The sequence below is a fragment of the Trichechus manatus genome, unplaced genomic scaffold, assembly GCF_000243295.1.
Source record: "Trichechus manatus latirostris isolate Lorelei unplaced genomic scaffold, TriManLat1.0 scaffold00004, whole genome shotgun sequence".
Lineage (NCBI taxonomy): Eukaryota > Metazoa > Chordata > Mammalia > Sirenia > Trichechidae > Trichechus > Trichechus manatus.
The window spans coordinates 32,623,103-32,644,694 of record NW_004443940.1 but is presented as its reverse complement, the minus strand read 5'-3'; the positions used below and the strand labels follow the sequence as shown (position 1 = coordinate 32,644,694).

Below are 21,592 nucleotides of genomic sequence, written 5' to 3'. Positions count from 1 at the left end.
CAGAACTAGATGGTGCCTGGCTACCACCAATGACCATCCTGACAGGGAACATAACAGAGAGTCCCTGACAGAGCAGGAGAAAAGTAGGGTGCAGAACTCAAATTCTAGTAAAAAGACCAGGCTTAATGATCTGACCGAGACTGGAGGGACCCCGGAAGACATGGCCCCCGGACTCTCCGCTAGCCTAGAACTGAAAACATTCCTGAAGCCAACTCTTCAGATGATGATTAGACTGGACTATGGGGCATAAAATAATACTCGTGAGGAGAGTGCTTCTTAGCTCAAGTGGATACATGAGACTAAATGGGGAGCTCCTGTCTGGAGGTGGAATGAGAAGGCAGAAAGCGACAGGAGCTGGTTGAATGGACATGGGAAACCCAAGGTGGAAAGGAGGTGTGTGCTGTCACATTATAGGGAGAGCAGCTAGGGTCATAAAGCAATGTGTGTATAAATTTTTGTATGAGAAATTGACGTGAACTGTAAACTTTCACTTAAAGCACAATTTAAAAAAAAAAAAGAAAAAAACTTCCAGACTTCCCTATTATAGTTAAGTTGTAATCATTTTCCCAGCAACCCAAGAATATGTATCTTTGAATATACATTATCAATAAAATCTTATCTCAAGCCCCTCTCAACCCTATCACCAAATCACTTCACCTTCCTTCCTTCTGATATTATTTGGTTTCCATAAAAGTTTCATTTTTAATTTCTCAGTATTTTAACATTTTATTTTGAAATAATTTTATATTTATAGAAAACTAGTAAAAATAATATACAGTTCCCTTCTTGCAGTCACCTAATGTTAAAATATTACATAGTCATTGTCCAGGCATGGACCAGTAACGTGAAACTTGCCTCCAAAAATAGAGGGTGCCGAGAGACCAAAGAAAGAGGTGGGCAACTCCAGGGTGGCACCAAAGGAGTTTATTAGGGAGACTTACAAGGCAAGTCCTGGGCAACCACAGGACCAAAGCAGATCTCTGTACCCTGCAGTGGGAGGGCAGAGGTTTTATAGTGGTGATGGAGAGTAGTGGCTACATGCCAGGGACTTAGATGGATGACTTAGCAAACTGTAGTGAACTAACAGACCACACGAGGGCGCTCATGTTCAGCCTTGCAAAGCCTGTTTCCCCTTCAGTCCACCCCTAGAGGCCAGCTCTTACAATTTGGCACACTCCCCTCTTGCGCCGTAGTACAAGAGATCCTGCCGGGAACAGATATAGAAGTGGGGTTGGCCAGGTGCCGTGTGGTGTCCACGCATGTGCAAGAGACAGAAAAGTTACTGTGTGCCCAGAACAGGGGGAAGCCTTCTCAGATAAGGAGAAAGAACCGGGAGAGAGAAGATGACCTAATTCCCAGCCTCCTTATTAGAGAATGTTCTGGGCCCAAGGCCTTTATTTAGGCAGCCTGGAAGGGAGGTGTAGAGGCAGACCATTCCCCCAACAGCCATAGTACAATTATCAGAGCCAAGAAATTAACACAGATACTATTAACTCATCTACAAATCGTATTCAGATTTCACCAATTTTCCCACTAAAGAAAGTTTTTTTTTTTTTTTAGCCCAGATCCCACACTGCATTTAGTTGTTATGTCTCCTTAGTTTCCTCCAGTGTGTGACAGTGTCTTAGTCTTTCCCTTTTAGGACCACGACTCTTATGAAGAGTATCGGTCAGTTATTTTGTAGAATGTCTCTCATTCTGAGTTGTCTGATGTTTTCTCATGATTAGATTGAGGTTATGCATTTTTTGAAAAGAAAATCACAGAAATGACATGCCCTTCTCAGTGGGTACATGATATTGGTGTATCTTAATACCGGTGATGTTAACTTTGATCACTTGGTTAAGGTGGAATTCACAAATTTCTCCACTGTGAAGTCACCATTGATCAGAATTTTTCTGTAAGGGGGAGCTGTTCCTTCTCCCCATCTATTTATTCAATTATTTATTTATATCAGTATGGACTCATGGATATTAATTTTATTATGGTGGCACAGTGGTTAAGAGTTCAGCTGCTAACCAAAACGTCAGCAGTTCGAATCCACCAGGTGCTCCTTGGAAACCCTATGGGGCAGTTTTATTCTGTCCTATAGTGTCGCTATGAGTTGGAATTGACTGGACAGCAACGGGTTTGGTTTTTTATCATTACTTTGGAGCCCTGGTGGCGCAGTGGTTAACAGCTCGGCTGCTAACCAAAAGGTCAGCAGTTCAAATCCACCAGATCTCCTTGGAAACCCTATGGGGCAGTTCTATTCTGTCCTATACAGTCGGTATGAGTTGGAATCGAATCGATGGCAATGGATTTTTTCTTTTTTTATCATTACCTTCTTGCTCAAATTTTATCAGCTTCAGCTTTGAGGGAGCCCTGGTGGCACAGTGGTTAAGAGCTGTGGCTGCTAACCAAACGGTCGGCAGTTCGAATCCACCAGCTGCTCCTTGGAAACCCTATGGGGCAGTTCTACTCTGTCCTATAGGATTGCTATGAGTCAGAATCCACTTGACGGCTATGGGTTGTATTTTCCATGCCCCGGGCCTGGAATCAACCATTTCTCCAAGGATCCCTGGTTCCATGTATTGGAGAACGGTACTGAGTAACCAAATTCTGGGCACTAGGGGTGCTCATTGTTAGTGGGGTGGAGGTGGGGGAGGGGTCTCATCAATACTTCTAGACCCTCTCAGCTGACAGAGCTAACGAACACATACATCTATATGTATTTCTGTATCTATCCATCATTATATATATTAAAAACCACGACTTTATGCTGATACCTTCAATTCCATAGGGTTCATTCTAGCCTTCCCCCTTTTATTATTTGTAACTTTTTTCTTATTATCCACAATATAATTACTTGCTCAGTCCTATGGTGCATAGAAAGTAGTTTCAAAATTACTAACATACCCGTTAGAAACAAGCTTGCCCACTAGAATACATATTTGTGTATTATCTGCTTCATCTTTAACCTTACAGAAAATAGTCAAAATACTATTTTTCAAAGATTCTTAGGTTATCTATTTTCTTCCTCACCTCCTTAATCACATCACAAATTAATAACTCAGACTAAGTGTCACTTCCTCCTTACCCTTCCCACTCATTCCAATGCCCCTCTTCTTTCCAGCCTTTTCCCACCAACCCTACTTTAGGTAATCAATCCCATAGTTTCCAGTTTTATTCTTCCTGTATTTCTTTTACACAAATGAGTAGATACATGAATATTTTCTTTCATCTTCTTCTTTTTTACCTCAAGGATAGCATACTATACTCTTTGTCCTTTGCTTTCTTCATTTAACAGCATATCCTGGAAATCACTGCGTATCAGTTCATAGAGATCCTCCTCATTCTTCTTTTTTATAACAGTATATAACTTCACTATGTGAATGTCATAGTTTATTCAAGCAATCTCCTACCCATGGGCATTTACGTTGTTTCCAGCATGTTACTGATATCAGTAATAATGACTGAAATCTTGCCCTTTCAAGTCCTTCTACTGCCAAGATTAATATCATCTTGTTGTTGCTACTTGCTGTAGAATTGGCTCCGACTCATGGCGACTTTCCGTACAACAGAAGGAAATGCTGCCTGGTCCTGAGCCCATCTCCATGATTTTTGATACATCTGAGCCCATTGTTGAGGCTAATATCATTTAGACCTCTACTTTCTTGTGATTATACTACAGTATCACAAGAAGAAAATCATAACATATCCATCAATCTCCTGTGAGGAATCTTGGTTTTTTCCTCCTGTGGTGATACAAGGAGCATTGGTGGCACAGTAGTTAAGCGCTCAGCTGCTAACCAAAAGGTTGGCAGTTTGAACCCACCAGCCACTCTGCAGGAGAAAGATGTAGCAGTCGGCTTCCGTAAACATTACAGCCTCTGGGGCAGTTCTACTCTGTCCTATAGGATCACTATGAGTTGGATTCGACTTGATAGTTTCTCTTTTTTTAATGCTGATACAAGAACTCATATTCTTCCACCAGGTAAACTGTATGAGGAGTATGTTTATACTCCCCTAAACATAACCTTGGAGCTCTAGTGGCGCAGTGGTTAAGAGATTGGCTGCTAATCAAAAGGTCAGCAGTTCAAATCCACCAGCCGCTCCTTGGAAACCCTATGGGGCAGTTCTACTCTATGCTTAGGGTCACTACGAGTCAGGATCAACTTGATGGCAATGGGTTTGTTTTTTTTTTTAAACATAACCTTGAAGTATTCTGTCATTTGTCAGGATTTTTATAGAGTCCCTGGGCAGTGCAAATGATTAACATGCACAGATCCTAATCAAAAGGTTGGAGCTTTGAGTCCACCCAGAGATGCCTCAGAAGAAAGGTCTGGCAATCTACTTTCAAAAAATGAGCCACTGAAAACTCTACGGAGCACAGTTCTACTCTGACACACATGGGGTCTCCGTGAGTCGGAATCGAGGGCCAAGGGGCTTGGTTTTCAACACTGAACAACTACATAATAGAAGAAGTTTCCCAGCCCCCACCCACCATCTTGGGCTTTTCTCACACGGATTCCAACACATGTTTTTCTGAAGAAAAAACTTTCTTCTGCCGCTAAGTGACTTTAGTTTTGTTTACTTTTTATGAAAATGTTTAATCAGAAAAGTAAAAGAATAGTATAATGAACACCCTTATTACTTATCACTTAGATTTAAAAGTTGTTTATATTTTGGCATATTTGCTTCAATTTTTTTTTTTTTTTTTTTTTGGCTTAAGTAAAATTAAATTTCAGACATCATGACATTTCTTCCCAAACACTTCAGTCTGCATCTCTAAAAATTAAGGACAGTTTCTGAAGCAACCACCAAAAAACCAAAACCTATTGCTGTCCCGGATTCCTATGCGTGGCGCCTCCATAGAGTTTTCTTGGCTGTAATCTTTATGGAAGCAGATCGCCAGGCCTTTCTTGCATGGTGCCACTGGATGGGTTTGAACAGCCATGCATACTGTTTGTACGTCCTAGGGACCTGAAACAACAACACTGACTAACAAAATTAATAATTTTAACGTCACCCAATCCAATTCAAACTTCCTACACTGATCCAAAAAGGTCTTTTAAATTCTTTCAAACCCAGATCCTATCATGGCTGTTTACACTGCATTTGGTTGTCTCTTAAGTCTTTTTAAATCTAGAAAAACCAAACCAAACCTACAGCCATCGGTCAATTCCGACTCATAGCGACCCTACAGGACACAGTAAAACTTCCCCATAGGGTTTCCAAGGCTGTAATCGTTAAAACGGAAGCGGAATGGCACATCCTTCTCCCACGGAGCGGCTGGTGGATTGGAACAGCTGACCTTTCGGCTACCGAGCGCTCAACCACTGCGACACCAAGGATCCTAAATCTAGAATAAACCCATTGCAGTCCTGTCGATTCTGACTCATAGCGACCCTCATAGGGTTTCCAAGGAGCGGTGGGTGGATTAGAACTACCCATCTCTTGGTTAGCAGCCGAGCTCTTAACCACTGCCCCACCAGGGCTCCTAAACCTAGAATAGTCCCCCCTTTTCTTAATGACTTTGATTTATTAAATGTACAAAAGAACCGTCCCAGTTGTCGGTAGAACATCCGCCTTCTATCTCTGATTGCTTCCTTGAGTGAGGAGGAATTGTTTTTAACTCTTACCCCGCCTCAGAAACAGCAGGAACCCAACTGCTTTTCCGCTGGTCCCCGCTCCATGACTCGCTGCTCACCTTTCAGAACCTGCAGGAGCAGATCAATCCCCTCCTGGTAACACACCAGAGCTTGCGGATACCGGGACTCCGAGTCTAGCTCCACCGCCCGCTTTAGCACAGTGACTGCAGCTGTGCTCTCCGGGTCCTGACCGAGGCGGGACCCCGCCATAGTCCCAAGACCTCCCCTCCACCCCAACACGAGAGGGGAGTGTCCCGCTCTTCCGGGAAGCGGTCACGTGACACGACACGCCTGCGCGCTCGCTCCTTGAGTTTCCCTCAATGGGAGGAACTCGGCCGGAACCAAAGGGCCTCTGTCCGCGGTCGCCAGCGTTGCTACGGTAGGGTTTGAGTGTCGCGCTCGGCAGTGCTTCCTGCGTCCAGCTTCCCCTCGGTGGGGGCGTTCGGTCTGCGGAAGGAGCGGCTGAACGTCTAGCAGCGTCTCGACTTCTTCAGCCAAAGGCCCTGGTGAGTGGGAAATGAGTGGCCGGCAGTTTGCATTTTTCGCCGAGTACTTTTCTGAGAACTCTGTGCAGGCGCCGATTGATTTTTCCCTAGTCCGTCCTGAGTTTGAGTCCCGGTCGTGCCCCCGTTGGCTCCCGAGAAGACATTGGGGTACTATTTCCAGTTCTAGGGGTCCGGGGACGCGCACCGTGTCCCGGTCCTCTGGGCGCAGCGGCCGACAGCCTGGGAGAGGGAGTTCAGGCTTGTTTCAGCAGCTTATGTGCCTCTGCTTTGTTGCTAACTTCTGCTTCCCATTCAGAAAGTGTAAGGCCATTTTATTTATATTTTCAATGAAGACACAAATTTGTCTTATTTTTAAATTGCTGCATTTTAGAAGGTAAATTTGTGCGAAGTTGGCAGTTAAAATACTTGCCTTTTTACTAAAAGCTGTGGTATTGCTACCATGTTTTGGTCGCTGCCTACCCAAGGCTTCTTGCTCTGCGTATCCTTGCCCAGAGGCAGTTACGAGGGCTGCCTTGTTAGGTACTCGGAGTATCACGTTTCTTGCGGTCAGAGATCTCAGTTTAATTAAAGGGAAATGATACGTTCTGCATTTTCAGTAGTAAGTTTATTTTTATCCCTTCTCATAATTAAATATGTATCTCTTTAGAAAAGGAAATAGCTCCTTTAAAGAACCATTACGTCGTTGTAAAAACGATCAGACGTTACAGTGGAGAAAAGGGTGAGAGGGAACGTACCCCCAGAAGTATGTTAACATTTTTCTAATAGCCTTCTGGAGTTTTTTCTATGTATACACACACACTAACAGACATATTTTTTAATGGAGATCATACTTTTCATAGGATGCACGGCATTTTTCTATTAATTTTTGTGCAGTAGAAGAGACAGTATAATTTCTTCGAAGTTCAAGAATATGTGCCTAATAAGAATAACTTTTTTCTTTATTAAAACATTTTGACTCTCATACCTTCTGAAGTCTGTAAATCAGACTTCATGCAGCAAAAATGTATCGGTGCTTACTGCCTGTCAAGTGCTGGTGTTAAGTAGATGCTTGGGATACATCTGTGAATAAACAGAACAGAACAAAGACAAAACAAAGTTTTGTAAATCCTGTCCTTGTGGAACTAACATGTTACAGACAGGACACAAATGATAAATAACAAACTTAACAAATAATTAAATTATATCATGTTAGAAGGTGATAATTGCTATGGCAAGAAAATCAAGTGTAATAAGAGGGATCGGGAGTGCTGACGTTTGTGGTGGTGTGGTTCAAAATGTCGAATAATCTGATCAGGGTAGACCTCATTGAGAAGATGAGATTTGAGCAAAAAAATGAAGGAAGTGAGGGAATCAGCCATGTGAATATCTGAAGGAGGAGCGTCCCAGGTAGAGGGAAGAGCCAGTCAAAGGGAGCGTGCCTACCTGGCAAGGGCCAGGACCAACAAGGGGACTAGTGTGTCTAGAACAGTGATTGAGCCAGAGAGTAATTGGAAATGAGGTTTGAGAAGTGTTGGGGGGCTAAGAGACTTTGGTTGTCACTGTGATTGAAATGGAGAAGTATTGGAAGTTGTTAGTTTCTTGATACATTAATTTTTTATTTTAGAATTGTTGTTAGGTGCCATCGAGTCGATTTCCAACTCATAGTGGCCCAATGTGACAGAGTAGAACTACCCCGTAGGGTTTTCTTGGCTGTAATCTTTATGGAAGCAGATCTCCAGGTCTTTTTTCCCACAGAGCCCCTGGGTGGGTTTAAAGCACCAGCCTTTTGGTTAGCAGTGCACACACGTAACCATTGTGCCACCAGGGCTCCTTTAGAATAATAGTTAATGTACGAACGGTTGTGAAGATGGAGTTCCTAAGTTCCTCACACCCAGTGGCCCCTTTGTTAACGTCTTATGTTAGGATGGTCAATTTGTTACAACGAATGAACCAGTATTGATACGTTAGTATTAACTAAAGTCCATACTTGATTCAGATTTCTCTAGTTTTTTCCTAATATCTTTTTTCTGTTCCAGGATCACATTCCGGGTAGCACATTGCATTTAGTACTCATGTCTCCTTAGGCTCATTTTGGCTGTAATCGTTTTTCAGGCTTTCCTTGTTTTTGATGACCTTGACGGTTTTGAAGAGGTCAGGTATTTTGTAGAATGTCCCTTCATTGGGGTGTGTTTGATGTTTTTCTCATGGTTAGAGTGGGGTTGTGGGTTTGGGGGAGGAAGACCACAGAGGTAGAGTACTGTTCTCATACGAGGGTATGTACTTCAACTTATCACTGTTGATGTTAACCTTGATCACCCAGCCAAGATGGTGTTTGTCAAGTTCTCTACTGTAATGTTAATTTTCCTCTTTCCCTACTGTACTCTCTGGAGGCAAGTCGTTAAGCATTGCCCACACTACGGGTGAGGGTTATGCCCCACCTCTTTTAGGGGGAAGTAGCTACACAAATTATTTGGAATTTTTCTATGTGGAAATTGGTCTCTTCTCCCATATTTATTTATTTACTCATTTCTTTGTAACAGTATGGACTCGTGGGTATTTATTTTGTGGTTTGGGTTATAATCCAGGACTTAATTACTTACTTAGTTGCTCACATTGTTCCAGCTTTGGCTGTTGGAAGCTCTGTCATTTGGCTCCTGTGTCCCTTTGACATAGCGTCATCATTTTATTTTTTGAGCAGTTCCTTTCTGGCACCACAGAATGCTCCAGGCTCACTGTACTTATTCTCTGCCCCGCCCTGTAATCAGCCATTTCTCCAAGGAACCTGGTTTCTTTTATTAGAGAATGGTATTAGAAACCAGAAGCCCTGCTGGTGCAGTGGGGGAAGAGCTCGGCTGCTCACCAAAAGATCAGCAGTTCAAATCCTCCAGCCGCTCCTTGGAAACCCTATGGGGCAGTTCTCCTCTGTCCTACGGGGTCCCTGTGAGTCGGAATCAACTCGACGGCAGTGGATTTGGTTTTAGTTTTTGGTTTTATGGGTAACCAAGATCTGAGCACTGGGTGTGCTCGTTACTCCTGGGGTGGCATTGCTAGGCCCTCTGGCTGACAGAGGTAACACATATGCACTGTCCTGTGGATACACACATCTATCATCATTTCTGTATCTCTCGTTTAGTATCTGTATTAAGCTAAACATGAATTGTGACTCTGATCAGTACACATGGATGAGTCTAGCCTTTCCCTCTAGGCTGTGTGTAACTTCCCACTCCAACAGTGAGAAACCTGGGTCATCGGAAGGTTTTGAGCAGAGGGGTGACATGATCTGATATGGGATTTAATGGGATGACTGCTTTTACGGAGAAAAGACCTTAGGGGAGTTGGAATGGAAGCAAGAAGGCCAGTTAGGAGGCTTTTGTTGAAATCCAAGTGATAAGAGAAAGATTTGACAAAGTATGAAACTAAATGAGTTGGGTTAATATCTAATGCTTAACTTGGGAGGAAGTAATATGGTAGGGAAAATAACGTAGCATTACCTGTTTGATTGGGAATAAGCATCTCTTCAAGGATGCCTTAATACAAGACACAGAAACAGTCAGCCAAGTACGCAGTAGAAGATTTGAACTAGAAATTGTTTTTTCTGTATCGTAATGTTTGAGGTCTGAAGTGTGAATGACAGCTATGACCTTGTGCTGTACTTCTGAATTCTGGTTTGGATGGGCCATAGATCTGACGCACTAACTGCTTCATACATTCGCTCAACAAACATGGAGTGTCTGCTGTCCTTCAGACAGTGTGCTAGGTGCTGGGGTAGAGGATGAGCAGAACAAAATTCTTACTTTCACGGCACTGAGGATTTAGTAGCTAATACTTCTGAAACTGCCTGACCCCAGATTAATTTTGGAGATTAGTTCAGACGCTGAGAAAATTTTCTGAGGTCCAGCATTTGTTCCCAACTCCATTGCTTTGTCTCCCTCACAGGAAAGACAGAGCTCGAGATAGGATGTGATAGACACTGAAGTACAGCACTTCCTGTTTTGATAAGTGTCAGAGGATTCTTAGTATGTTGTTGTCTTATGCCGTTGAGTCGATTCTGACTCAGGGCGACCCCATATGTTACAAAGTAAAACTGCCTCCATAGGGTTTTCTTGGCTGTAATCTTTACAGAAGCAGATTGCCAAGCCTTTTCTTCTGTGTGCCACTGGGTGGGTTCGAACCACCATATAATAACAATATTCTTATTATGTTGTTGGTTTGCCGTCAAGGCGAATTGACTCACGGCGACCCCATGTGTGCAGAGTAGAACTGCTCCACGGGCTTTTCAAAGCTGTGGCCTTTGGGAAAGAGATCGCCAGGCCTGTCTTTCGACGTTCCTCTAGGTGAGTTTGAATCACCAGCCTTTTGGCTAGTAGTCAAGCACTGAACCATTTGCACCACCATTCTTATTACAGCTTTATAATGGTTTAATAATTTTATAATAATAAAAGCCACCATTTATTGAGGGCTTTCTGCGGACCAGGTACTGTTTCAGTTGTCTTACGAAATAATTCATTTGCAGGGTAAGTGTTACATTGTCTTTTCTAGGAGGAAGAATTGAAAAACAAATTAAGTAATTTACCCAAGATATATTTGCAGTTCATGAACCTAATCTTTCTGCTCTCAGCGTACCTCTCTTAGTAGGCTATAATTGCTTTCTGCCTAACTAAATAAACATAACTTTTTTCTTAAATTACAGGCAGTCCCTGGGTTAGGAACATCTGACTTACAGACCACTCGTACTTAAAAATGGACTGCCATAATGAGTTAAATACAATGGTTTGGAGTCCCTGACGGAGCAGGAGAAAAATGGGGTTTAGAACTCAAATTCTAGTAAAAAGACTAGACTTAATGGTCTGACTGAGACTGGAGGGATCCCGGAAGACATGGCCCCCAGACTCTCTGTTAGCCCAAAACTAAAACCATTCCTGAAGCCAACTCTTTAGGCAGAGATCAGACTGAACTATAAGATATGAAATGATACTCGTGAAGAGTGTTCTGCTCAGCTCAAGTAGATACAGGAGTCTAAATGGGCAGCTCCTGTCCGGAGGTGAGATGCGAAGGCAGAGAGGGTCAGGAGCTGCTTTTTAATACTATAGGAGGGGGTGATCTATCTATTTCCAGGACATACTTGACCTACGGTTTATTTTCTACTTCCCACAGCCTCTGAAGAGAGGAATCACCAACTCGATGGCTGGGATTTTGCGCTCGGTAGTTCAGAGGCCCGCAGGCAGTCTCCAGGTAAGTGTTTCTTTTCAAGAATTACCTTGTTTTTCTTTTCTGTTCCTGATGACCCTTTTGTCTCTCTTTCCTAATAACTAAACATACAAGCACGTTAAATTCTTGGCAGATCTCTTTTTTATGTGTTAAATTTCTGTGTGTCAGCGGCGGGGGGTGGGGGAGCACTACTTTTGTGTATTTATGGTTTATCTGCTATTTTATCCCTAAAGACCTGGGATCATAAAAGATCTTTTCCTGGAGAGCATGCCAGTAACGCGTGATTACTGCTGATTCCCCGTGGCCTGTCGTATCTTTTTAAAGGTTTAGTTTTTTTTTCTTTCTGTTATGAAAGGGGCGTATTTTTAATCATGGGAAATTAAAAAAACTGTAGAAAAGCAGAAAGAAGAGAAACAATCACCCAGAGAACATTAGTGTTAATATTTTCATGTATTTCCTTCCCGTCTTTTTTTTAGAAAGCACAACAGTGCAGCCTAATCTATTCATAAGGGCAAGAGTCTAGATATAGGAGCCCTGGTGGTACAGTGGTTAAAATGCTTGACTGCTAACCAAAAGGTCAGCAGTTCGAAACCAGCAGCAGCTCCAAGGGAGAAAGATGTGACAGTCTGCTTCCATAGAGATTTACAGCCTTTGAAATCCTATGGGGTCTCTATGAGTTGGAATCAACTCAGCAACAATAGGTTGGTAGTGGCTCTTGACAATAATGTCAGGTGGCTTACATAGATTATCTTCACCTAAGATGAATCCTGTGAGGGCAGAATTATTTCCCTTTTATAGCTGAGGAATCTGACTCTCAGAGAGGATGAGGGACCTGTCTGATATCTCCCAGCTGGCCGGCAGCAGAACCAGGATTAGAAGCCCAGCGTTCCTGGTGTCAAAGCCTGTGTTTTTCTCGTACCATGCGCATTCCCTCCTGTGCATTCTCCGGGAATGCTTTAGTTGTCTGCGCCGTCTCTGCGCACAAGGAAGGCTAGAAGGGAACAATTGTTGGCATTATCGGTCTGTGCACGGCACCTCAGCCCCGTGGTTACCTGTGATAGGAGCTTCCCGCTGGGAAGCTTTGGCAACGAATCCTTTTTCTTCCACAGCCTGAGAGAAACAAGATTGGAGGAATGCAGAGAGGGAATGAGAGATGAGAAATAGCAGTGATGGCATTGTTAGGCCTAAAAAGAAAATTGGAAATGCATTTGGCTTTCTTTTACATTGTATTGTTGAGGGCCAGTTGTACATTGTCTAGAGCAGGGCTTGGCAAACTATGACCCTCAGTCCAAATTTAGCCCACCATCTGTTTTTGAAATTAAAATTTTACCAGAATACAGCCACACCCATTTGTTTATATATTGTCTATGGCTGCTTCTGCCCTACAGTGGCAGAGCTGAGTTTAGGTAACGCCTACTGCATAGCTCCCAAGCTGGAAGTATTTACTGTCTGGCCCTTTACAGAAAAGGTTTGCCAGCCTCTGGTCTAGAAGTCTGTGTTCAGCTTTGTAATGTGTTAGTGGTTGGATTGGATATATCTGTCCTGCTAGGGGACTGAGATAAACCTTTAAAAATTATAAGATAGGTCAGAACAGATTTTTGTCACTTAAAGATTGGTGGGTAGAGATGTCTGCACTAAACAAGGTTTTGAAAAACAAATGTTTTCTATCATATTTTAGACGGTGACAAAAGGTACGGAGTCTCTCATTTGTTCAGATTGGATTCGTCACAAATTTACGAGGTCACGAATTCCAGATAAAGTAAGAACAAGTATTTTAAAATGTTGCTGTTATTGAAGCGTGCTGTGTTTTAAAGGGTACTGTTTTTATAACATTGAAAGCTTTTCTGTTACGTTGCTTTTGGATGTAAGCAGTGGTGCGGTGTTGGAGTCGTAGTAGGAATTATGAATTTCTGTCAGCTGTGCCACTGGCCTTCCCAAGTGGTGGATTCTTACCATCCCAGATTACATTTATTCCTGCCTCTGGGTCCTTTCCTTTGTATTGAGAAAACAGCAAGTCTTGCTTCCCCTCACTTTCTCACTCTGCGTCACTTTGTTTTCACTCTCTGCGTCGACCATCTCTATTTTGAGTCCTTGAGTTTTCTCTGCCACGTTTGTGTGTACCTGTCATTCTCTGAGGCAAAGCACTGACTGAGCCCTGCATTGACTTCTAAAGATCAAATGGTATCAGCAGTGACTGCTTTAAAACTTTAGTGTGGTTGGTGTTCTTTTATCAGAGACCTCTTTTTTTTATTTTTGGTGGAAATAACCAAAACATACACCCGTTTAATAATTTGTGCGTGTGTAGTTCATTGACAGTGGTTTCATAGTTCACACTGTCTCCACCCGTCTAACAATCTGTGCGTGTGTAGTTCATTGACAGTGGTTATGTAGTTCACACTGTCTCCGCCCGTTTAACAATTTGTGCGTGTGTGGTTCATTGACAGTGGTTTCGTAGTTCACACTGTCTCCACCCCCGTTGTTTCACCACCATTGATGTCCCCTCTCTGCCCTCTGTGCCTCAGGGTTACTGTGGGCATTTCAGTCTCGTACAGGTATTTCTCCAGTAGGGCGCAGTGCCCAAGGCAGACATTCTTTATTGAGCTGAATTGTTATTTAGTTTAAAGATGACTTCATGGGATAGTTTTGGCTCAGGTTCAGAAGTTGTTTCCAGGCAATAGATTCGGGGGTCCCTTCAGTCTCAGTGTGTCCAGTAAGTCTGGTTTCCAATAAGAATTTGAAGTTGCATCCCTCAGTTTTCCTCCTTTTGATCAAGATCCATCTATTGAGTCCCTGAACAAAACATTCAGTAATAGTAGCCGGGCACCATCTATTTCTTCCGGTCTCATGGCAAGGGAGGAAGTAGTTCATGGAGGCAATTAGACTTGCAAGCCATTTCCTTCTCCAATTCCTGGGTCTCCTTCTTCCTCTGTTGCTCCAGATGAGTAGAGCCCAGTTGTTGTATCTTACATGGCTGGTGGCAAGCTTTTAAGACCCCAGGTACTAACCACTGAACTAGGAGAGAGAACAGAAACTCTTAAAATAATTTTGAAACCTCTTTATTTTTCTAGGAGCCCTGGTGGCGCAGTGATTAAGAGCTCGGCTGCTAACCAAAAGGTCAGCAGTTTGAATCCATCAGGCGCTCCTTGGAAACCCTGTGGGGCAGTTCTACTCTGTGCTATAGGGTCGCTGTGAGTCAGAATCGACTCGATGGCAACGGGTTTGGTTTTCATTTTTTATTTTTCAAGTCTTGGTCTTTCACTGCTGCCCCTTCCACAGCTCTGTTGTCTCACATCTTTTTTTACATACTTAGTCTGTAAACTTCTGGAAGAAAAGGGTAGATACAAATGTTAATGTTTATTTAAAGCGATATCAGTACAGGCAGTCCCCAGGTTACAAATGAGATCTGTTCCTAAATCTGTCTTTAAGTCGCATTTGTAGGTAAATTGTGACAGGTACATATGATTCGTATTCAGCGTCAGTTAGTCTAATGTTTGTCTTAGTATATAGTATATATTTTACTTTTCTGTGCGTATTAAACACTTCCAAACCATGCAGTGTTCTCTCAAGTATCACAGAGTAGGGTGTGAGTTGGTTATTACAAACCATTGTATTTAGCTGATTATGGCAGACCGTTCTTAAGTACGTGATATCCGTAAATCAGACATTCATACCCTGAGGACTACCTGTAGTCAGTGTATAGCCAGGCAGCGATTTTGATTGTTGACTGGAGTAAATAAATGTGAAAGTTTGTAGAAAATTATTCCAAGATGTGTACCTTTAACCCCTGCTGTCTTCTGAACTTATTCCTGTATTCTCAGCCGGATTCTAGACATTGCTACTTGGATGACTCATACGTATTTCACATTAAACAGATCCAAAGTTAAACTCATTATATTACTTTCCCTCCAAACAAAGAGTTGGTTCTTCTTGTATTAGTTATGTTGGTCAGTGCTACCACTCTTAGCTAATTTCCTAAACTAGAGACCTCCGAGTCAGTCTCAGCCCCTCTTTCACCCTCACCTACCACCAAATCCATCTGTTAACTGCCCAGAGCCATCCAACCCGTCCCTTTTCTGTTGCAGCTCCTGCCGCTCAGGTTTTTGAACCACGGTCAGAAGGGCTTCCCCCTGGGTCTCCCTGGCCCAGTCCGCCACATCCAGTTGGCTCATTTTATTCTCTTACAAGTTTTCCTTCCAAATCTCTTCTTGAAATAGGGTCATGTTTCTTCAAATGTTTGATAGCGTTGTATCCCTCTAGGTAAATTCTAAAGGTTCCGCACGGTGGAGCATACTTTAACTTCGTCGCCTGCATTGCTTTTCTTGTTTTTTTTTTTTTCCCATTAGTCACACTGAGCTAGTTGCTTTTCCCAAATACTCCATGTTCTGTTACACTGTCTCTCTCTCTCTATTTTCTCCTTTTCTCTGGTGCATCCCCTGCCCGCCACCATTCCTCTTCCCCTAAATCTCTTCAGAGTCCCTAGAAAAATCCAAACAAGCTAACAGGGACCTAAGCCCCTTCATCCCACCCGCTGTGGACAGCTGCCGGCAGCACCTTCCACAGCTTTTCTGTTGTGTGTTTCAAAGACGTGAGTCATCTCACATATAAACTCCTGTAGCTGCTTTCTGCACTTAACGATGTGAATCTGCCGGTGGACTTGTTTTTTCAAAACTATTTTTAATGATTGAACATATTCTTTTTGATGAAAATACCATCTATTTGTTTCAATTTATTCTTCCTCAGTTTGATTCCCCAGAGGTATGACTCTTGATTTAATGCCTTTGAGACTTTTATACATATATAAGTATTTATATATGTGTATATATATGTGTGTGTGTGTCTCAAATATGATTCTTAAAATCAGTATTGATAAAACATATCCCATAGACACACCCACACATTTGGTGCCGACGGTGCAGATGCAATGCTGCTGCACATAGTAACGTGGAAATTTGTTTTGTTTTGGTTTTTGTTCAAGAGTATATTAGGCCACCCTTCAGTGTTAGTCTCTCCAAAGACAGTAAACCTCATTCTTTTTAATGGCAACAGTGGGACACCATGTATTCACCATTTATTTAGTTATTCTGTTGAGGAGCATGGATGTTGCCTTCAGATTTCCCAGTTACACACAGCGCTGCAGTGCACGGCCTTATTCAGTACATTTATGTGACTTGGGCGGGTTTTTCTGTGGGGTAGCTTCTAGAGCCTTCTGATTTTTAGAAAATCAGTTCTAATGTCAGCTCTGTGGAACTGTTTCTGATCCCCCATAGGTGGAGCTCCTGAGTCCCGGCTCTGTGCTCTCATAGTACTCTGTATATACGCTACAATACTCGTGGGTTTGAATTCGCCTGTTTGTTTCCCTGCTTGACACTCAGCTCCCAGCCTTTTGGGAGGTAGAGAGGGGGCGCAGCTCAACGCTCGGCTCATAGTGTGGCTGATAAATTCTCCCACCTTTTCAGCTCCTGAATGCCCTCTGGTTGCTTCTGCTTTGGTCTACAGGTTAAACAAAAGAAAAACAGAAACTTTGCCTGTGTGCTATTTTTCTTCGAGTATGAAATTTTCAGATTCCATCTCTCTGAGTAATCAGACTTGTAGAAATGTTCGGGCTGAGGTTGAGGATTATATCAAGATTAGTGATGAGATGGTTAGTGTATTTCTTTGTGGGGCGGGGGCAGTGGAGGAACATAGGATCAGACGGTGTGGAAGCTGCAAATTTACCGTTTATGATTCTTCCTTTCTAGGTGTTTCAGCCTTCACCTGCAGATCATGAAAAATATGGTGGGGACCCACAAAACCCTCATAAACTGCATGTCGTTACCAGGATAAAAAGTACAAAAAGACGTCCATATTGGGAGAAAAATATAATAAAGATGCTTGGATTAGAAAAAGTATGCTGCTGTTTTAGTGATCTTTAGTGTTGTTTAAATTTTCTTTGAATTTTACAATTTATAACTTTAAGGCATATATAGTTTTTTTTTCAAATGTCTTATATAATGTAGCTTATTTGTAAGTTTGATTTAGACAGAATGAGCCTTCAGCTTAACATTTTACTGAAACGGGACCATCTGCTTTCTAGACTGATCCATAACACTGTTTCTTTTCTTCATAGGCACATACGCCTCAAGTTCACAAGAATATCCCTTCAGTGAATGCAAAACTGAAAGTGGTTAAACATTTGATAAGGTTTGTTGTTTGTTATATCAGCTGCTTTTTAAAAATCTGTTACCCAGCATGATTCTCACTGCATTTGCTTATGTTCAGAATCCAGCCGCTGAAGTTGCCACAAGGACTTCCAGCAAAGGAGGACATGTCTGAGACCTGCCTCAGGAGCACGGGGGAGCTAGTACTGCGGTGGGATCTGACGCCTGGGCCGCAGGAGGGAATTAAGTCCTAACGCAGGAGCAGTCTCGGATTTTGAAGAACTTAAATCATTTTTATTTAAAGAGTACTAGAAAGTGTTTTCATTTAAGTACATTTTACATACCATTCATTTTCACTGACTAAAGATCCTTCTTCTTCTTCTTTATAGACTTAGAGGTTTGAGCACTGTTCCTTGGTTTAATTCTCTCCCTTTCCCCTTAGTAGTTTCGCTCCAGAATAGGTAAGAAAGGCAATTATTTGAACATCTAGGTTCAGGCCCACTGCCGCCTTAAGCAGTTGTCCTTCTTGGTGGTGTTGGTTGCCATTGAGAAGGCGCTGACTTCTGGCGACCTTGTGTATAACAGAACGAAATGTTGCCCGGTCCTGTGCCATCTTCATGATCCTTGGCGTGGTTGGGTCCATTTTGTCAGTCCATCTCATTGAAGATTTCCCTTGTTTTTTGCTGACCCTCTACCAATCATGTTAGCATTTGAAAAAGATTGTTTTCTCGTTTAATTCAATTGAATTCGGCAGGCACCTTGGAGAAAACCCTCAGGCCAGTCGAAGAGACCACCTGATCACAGAATAGCATTTCTCATCTGGGGTAGTTCTCATTCTATCACTCCATCTTTAGAGGAGAAAGGCCAGAGGGCTTTGCAGTGTTCCCGTTTGATATTGGTCAAGAGGTCTCTCCAGCTGAGAGAGAAAGGACAGGCTTTTCAGCCACAGTGGATAAGACCGGGCAGAGTGGGGCTGCACTGGGGCCGACAGGCCACCCAAAGCTGAGTGCAGGTTGAGCCATGGCAGGAAATGCACCGAGGAATGGGGGTGGGCGTCGTACCCCAGAGACTGCAGCCCTGGAACAGCAGTGCCCCAGAGCACAGTGCAGAAGGGAGTCTGGAGGGAGGGAGCTCCCCACGAAGCCTCTCCTAAACTTTACATTTGAGGCAAAAAGAGGCAGTAGATGAATACCGGAGTTCCTTCAGAGGCCAAAGAGTCCCCTGCTCCACAGCCACAGTCAGGAGATGTCCTGAGGGCCAGTGAGCCAGCAGTCATCCAAAAGCTGCATAGACTTTGAGTAGCCTGGGGACTTTGTGATGAAGCAGGGCTGTCCTCCACAAAGGATGTTGGTTGCACAAGACCAGGACAGCCAGGCCTTAGCTAGCAGCTTGCTGTTGAGTTCAAGCTCGAGCTAGAGGTGCAGAGCCAGCCCCCACCGGCATGGGCCAGGGATGCTCAGGGTCTCAGACTGCCCTTACCACCGCCCCAGGCACTGTCTTCTGGAACGTGTCCCTTCCACCAGAAAAGGTAAAATTATAAAGAAAAGAGTAAAATTATAAAGAAAAGAAATCATTTCAGGCAGTGATAAACTTCATTTTGACATTGGCATTCTCCAAAGGGAATACAGGCAGTCCCTGGGTAATGAACAAGATCCGTTCCTAACTGTCTTTAAGTCGCATTTGTAGGTAAGTCAAAACAGGTGCCTGCGGTTCTTATTTAGCCTCACTTCAGTGGGAGAAAAGGCTTGGAGCCTTTTCAGTGATTTAAAAGCCGCCCGTGCAGCCAGTGAAGTGACGGTGAGACATCTGTTGCGAGTAGGGGTCGGTTCAGTCCTTGCGAAGCGAAGGCAAATTTACATCCCATCAAAGGGCAATACAAGTCGTCCATAAGTTTGTTAACCTGGGACTGACTGTAGGCTCTGTTTCTTACAAGTAAGGCTATTCTTCCCGAATACATTTGATTCTTCCAACAAAAGGGTGGTGTCTTCTGTCGGTGCCATGTTTGAGATAGGTTTAGGGTCTATCAGGAGGTTGAGCTTAGGGAAAGGAGGGGTCCGCTGCAGCCTCTACTGAGTGTCTGGACCGTAGTCTGTGGAGGGTCATGGAGGGCGTTTGGCCCTGGCATTGCATGTCTCATGAGAAAAGCTGTCCAGTGGGAGTACACTCAGGCCCAGCCAGGGATTACAAGGCCTCGGGAAGGAGTGTGTACAGGGACTGGCCTGACCCCAGTGTGGCAGAGGCCATCAGCCAAAAATGTCAGAAAACTCAGTTTTTGCTTCCGTAAAAATGCAGGTTCTTGAAGGGTGGAGGGGGAAGAGGCCTGGGTGTTATTTCCCAGCATCTCCCTCTCTCCTTGGCCCTTTAGGCTGAGGTGAGGCCTACTTGGCCTGTGACCTTGGTTTCTGGCTTTGGGCTCCCCCATTAGGTGCTGCCTGTCGAGCAGGTAATGCCCACCTGAGAACTGACCAGAGGACGGAGACGGAAGCACTACAGGAAGTCGCTTTAAAAGCTCTGTTCCTTTTGTTTCTGTGTTCTCTGCAGTAGCTGAGCGTTTCAGTCGTTTACCTTAGGACAGAATCTGCTGGCTTCACTCTGAATGAACGATTACAATTTGATTACATTTAGCATTGCTGTCTTTCAGAATCAGAGGGAAGATAACCCTTTTCTGATCACATCTCTGTGTGTGTGCATGTGTGTGTGTAATTGCAGAGACCATCTGGACCTTCCTTTGCCTCTTTTTTTTTTTTAAATTGTGCTTTAGGTGAAAGTTTACAGAGCGAATTAGTTTCTCATTAAATGATACACATATTGTTTTGTGACATTGGTTGCTGTCATGGATTGAATTGTGTGCCCCAAAAATATCTGTCAGCTTGGCTAGGTCATGATTCCTAGTATTGTATGATTGTCTACCATTTTATCATCTGATGTTATTTCACTGTGTTTTGTAAATTATATCACTATGATGTAATAAAATGGATTAGCGGCACTTATATTGATGAGATCTACAAGATTAGGTAGTGTCTTAAGCCAGTCTTTTTTGAGATACAAAAGAGAGAAGCAAGCAGAGAAACAGGGGAGCCTCGTACCACCAAGAAGGCAGCACCAGGAGCAGAGCACATCCTTTGGACCTGGGGTTCCTGCGTGGAGAAGCTCCTAGTTCAGGGGAAGATTGAAGACAAGGACCTTCCTCCAGAGCCGACAGAGAGAGAAAGCCTTCCCCTGGAGCTGATGCCCTGAATTTGGGCTTGTAGCCTACTAGACTGAGAGAATAAATTTCTCTGTGTTAAAGCCGTCCACTTGTGGGATTTCTGTTAGAGCAGCACTAGATAACTAACACGGTTGCCAACCCCGTGGCGTCAACACTCTGCTTCTCAACCTTGGGTTCCCCATTTCCATTCGTCCAGCTTTCCTGTCCCCTCCTGCCTTCTCATTCTTGCCCCTGGGCTGGTGTGCCCATTTAGTCTCATATACATGGTTGAGCTATGTGTATTGTTGTTTGTTTTATGGGCCTGTTTAAGATTTGGCTGAGGGTGAACCTCAGAAGTGACTTCAGTACTGAGTTAAAAGGGTGGCTGGGGACCATGCTCTCGGAGGTTCTCCAGTTTCCATAAGACCAGTAAGTCTGGTCTCTTTTTGTGAGTTTGAATTTTCTTCTACATTTTTCTCCAGCTCTGTCCAGGAGACCGTATCTCTTTCATGTTAGAAGCCCTGTTCCATAAAATATAAAGCTCTAGCTACTACATCACTGGAGTAATTTTGGTGTGTGGTGAGTCTGTCCACACGAGGGTCCTTCACGTTATCGACACCTGCATTATATGCCGCAGTCCCTCCTGTAAAGCACAGAAAACAAGAACACCATCAAGGTGGTGATGCCACAGGACCACCTCTGACTTTGGGGTGTATTTAAGGTATTTCTCTTAAAAAATACAGATGTTCTGTATGGATCCAGAGGTGTAGACCACAGTCATCCCACCAAGATTCCTGAACTAGAATCTGTTGAGTCTGTCCACCTTCTGTGTGAGAAGTAGCCTCTGCCTAAGTGCCTTCCTGCCTGCTGAGGATCCCAGGCCCCCGCCTGAGGGTCTCCCTGCCCGCTGAGGATCCCAGGCCCCCGCCTGAGGGCCTCCCTGCC

General features: G+C 43.5%; 2 protein-coding genes across 4 annotated transcripts in view; one reads left to right on the top strand and one right to left on the bottom strand.

Annotated features, from left to right (window-relative positions):
* MITD1 (microtubule interacting and trafficking domain containing 1) overlaps window positions 1-5,911 on the bottom strand; it is an 11,930-nt gene extending 6,019 nt beyond the window's left edge. The window contains exon 1 of one of the 2 annotated variants that reach the window (XM_004369319.2): window positions 5,690-5,911. In XM_004369319.2, the coding sequence (XP_004369376.1) occupies window positions 5,690-5,840 (151 nt within the window). In that variant the 5' untranslated portion in view covers window positions 5,841-5,911. Of the gene's footprint in view, window positions 1-5,621 lie in introns of both variants that reach the window. The other variant, XM_023734099.1, reaches the window with a different exon arrangement.
* A 91-nt stretch (window positions 5,912-6,002) lies between these two features.
* On the top strand, window positions 6,003-18,409 carry MRPL30 (mitochondrial ribosomal protein L30). Of its 2 annotated transcripts, XM_023734094.1 has the most exons (7): window positions 6,075-6,136; window positions 10,336-10,449; window positions 11,270-11,347; window positions 13,002-13,082; window positions 17,062-17,208; window positions 17,430-17,503; window positions 17,582-18,409. In XM_023734094.1, the coding sequence occupies exons 3-7, from the start codon at window positions 11,297-11,299 to the stop codon at window positions 17,712-17,714; spliced, it is 486 nt and encodes a 161-aa protein (XP_023589862.1). In that variant the 5' UTR covers window positions 6,075-6,136; window positions 10,336-10,449; window positions 11,270-11,296; the 3' UTR covers window positions 17,715-18,409. The 2 variants fall into 2 exon arrangements, with proteins under 2 accessions (XP_004369466.1, XP_023589862.1); XM_004369409.3 differs by lacking the exon at window positions 10,336-10,449 and having other exon boundaries at window positions 6,003-6,136.
* The last annotated feature ends 3,183 nt before the right edge of the window (window positions 18,410-21,592 follow it).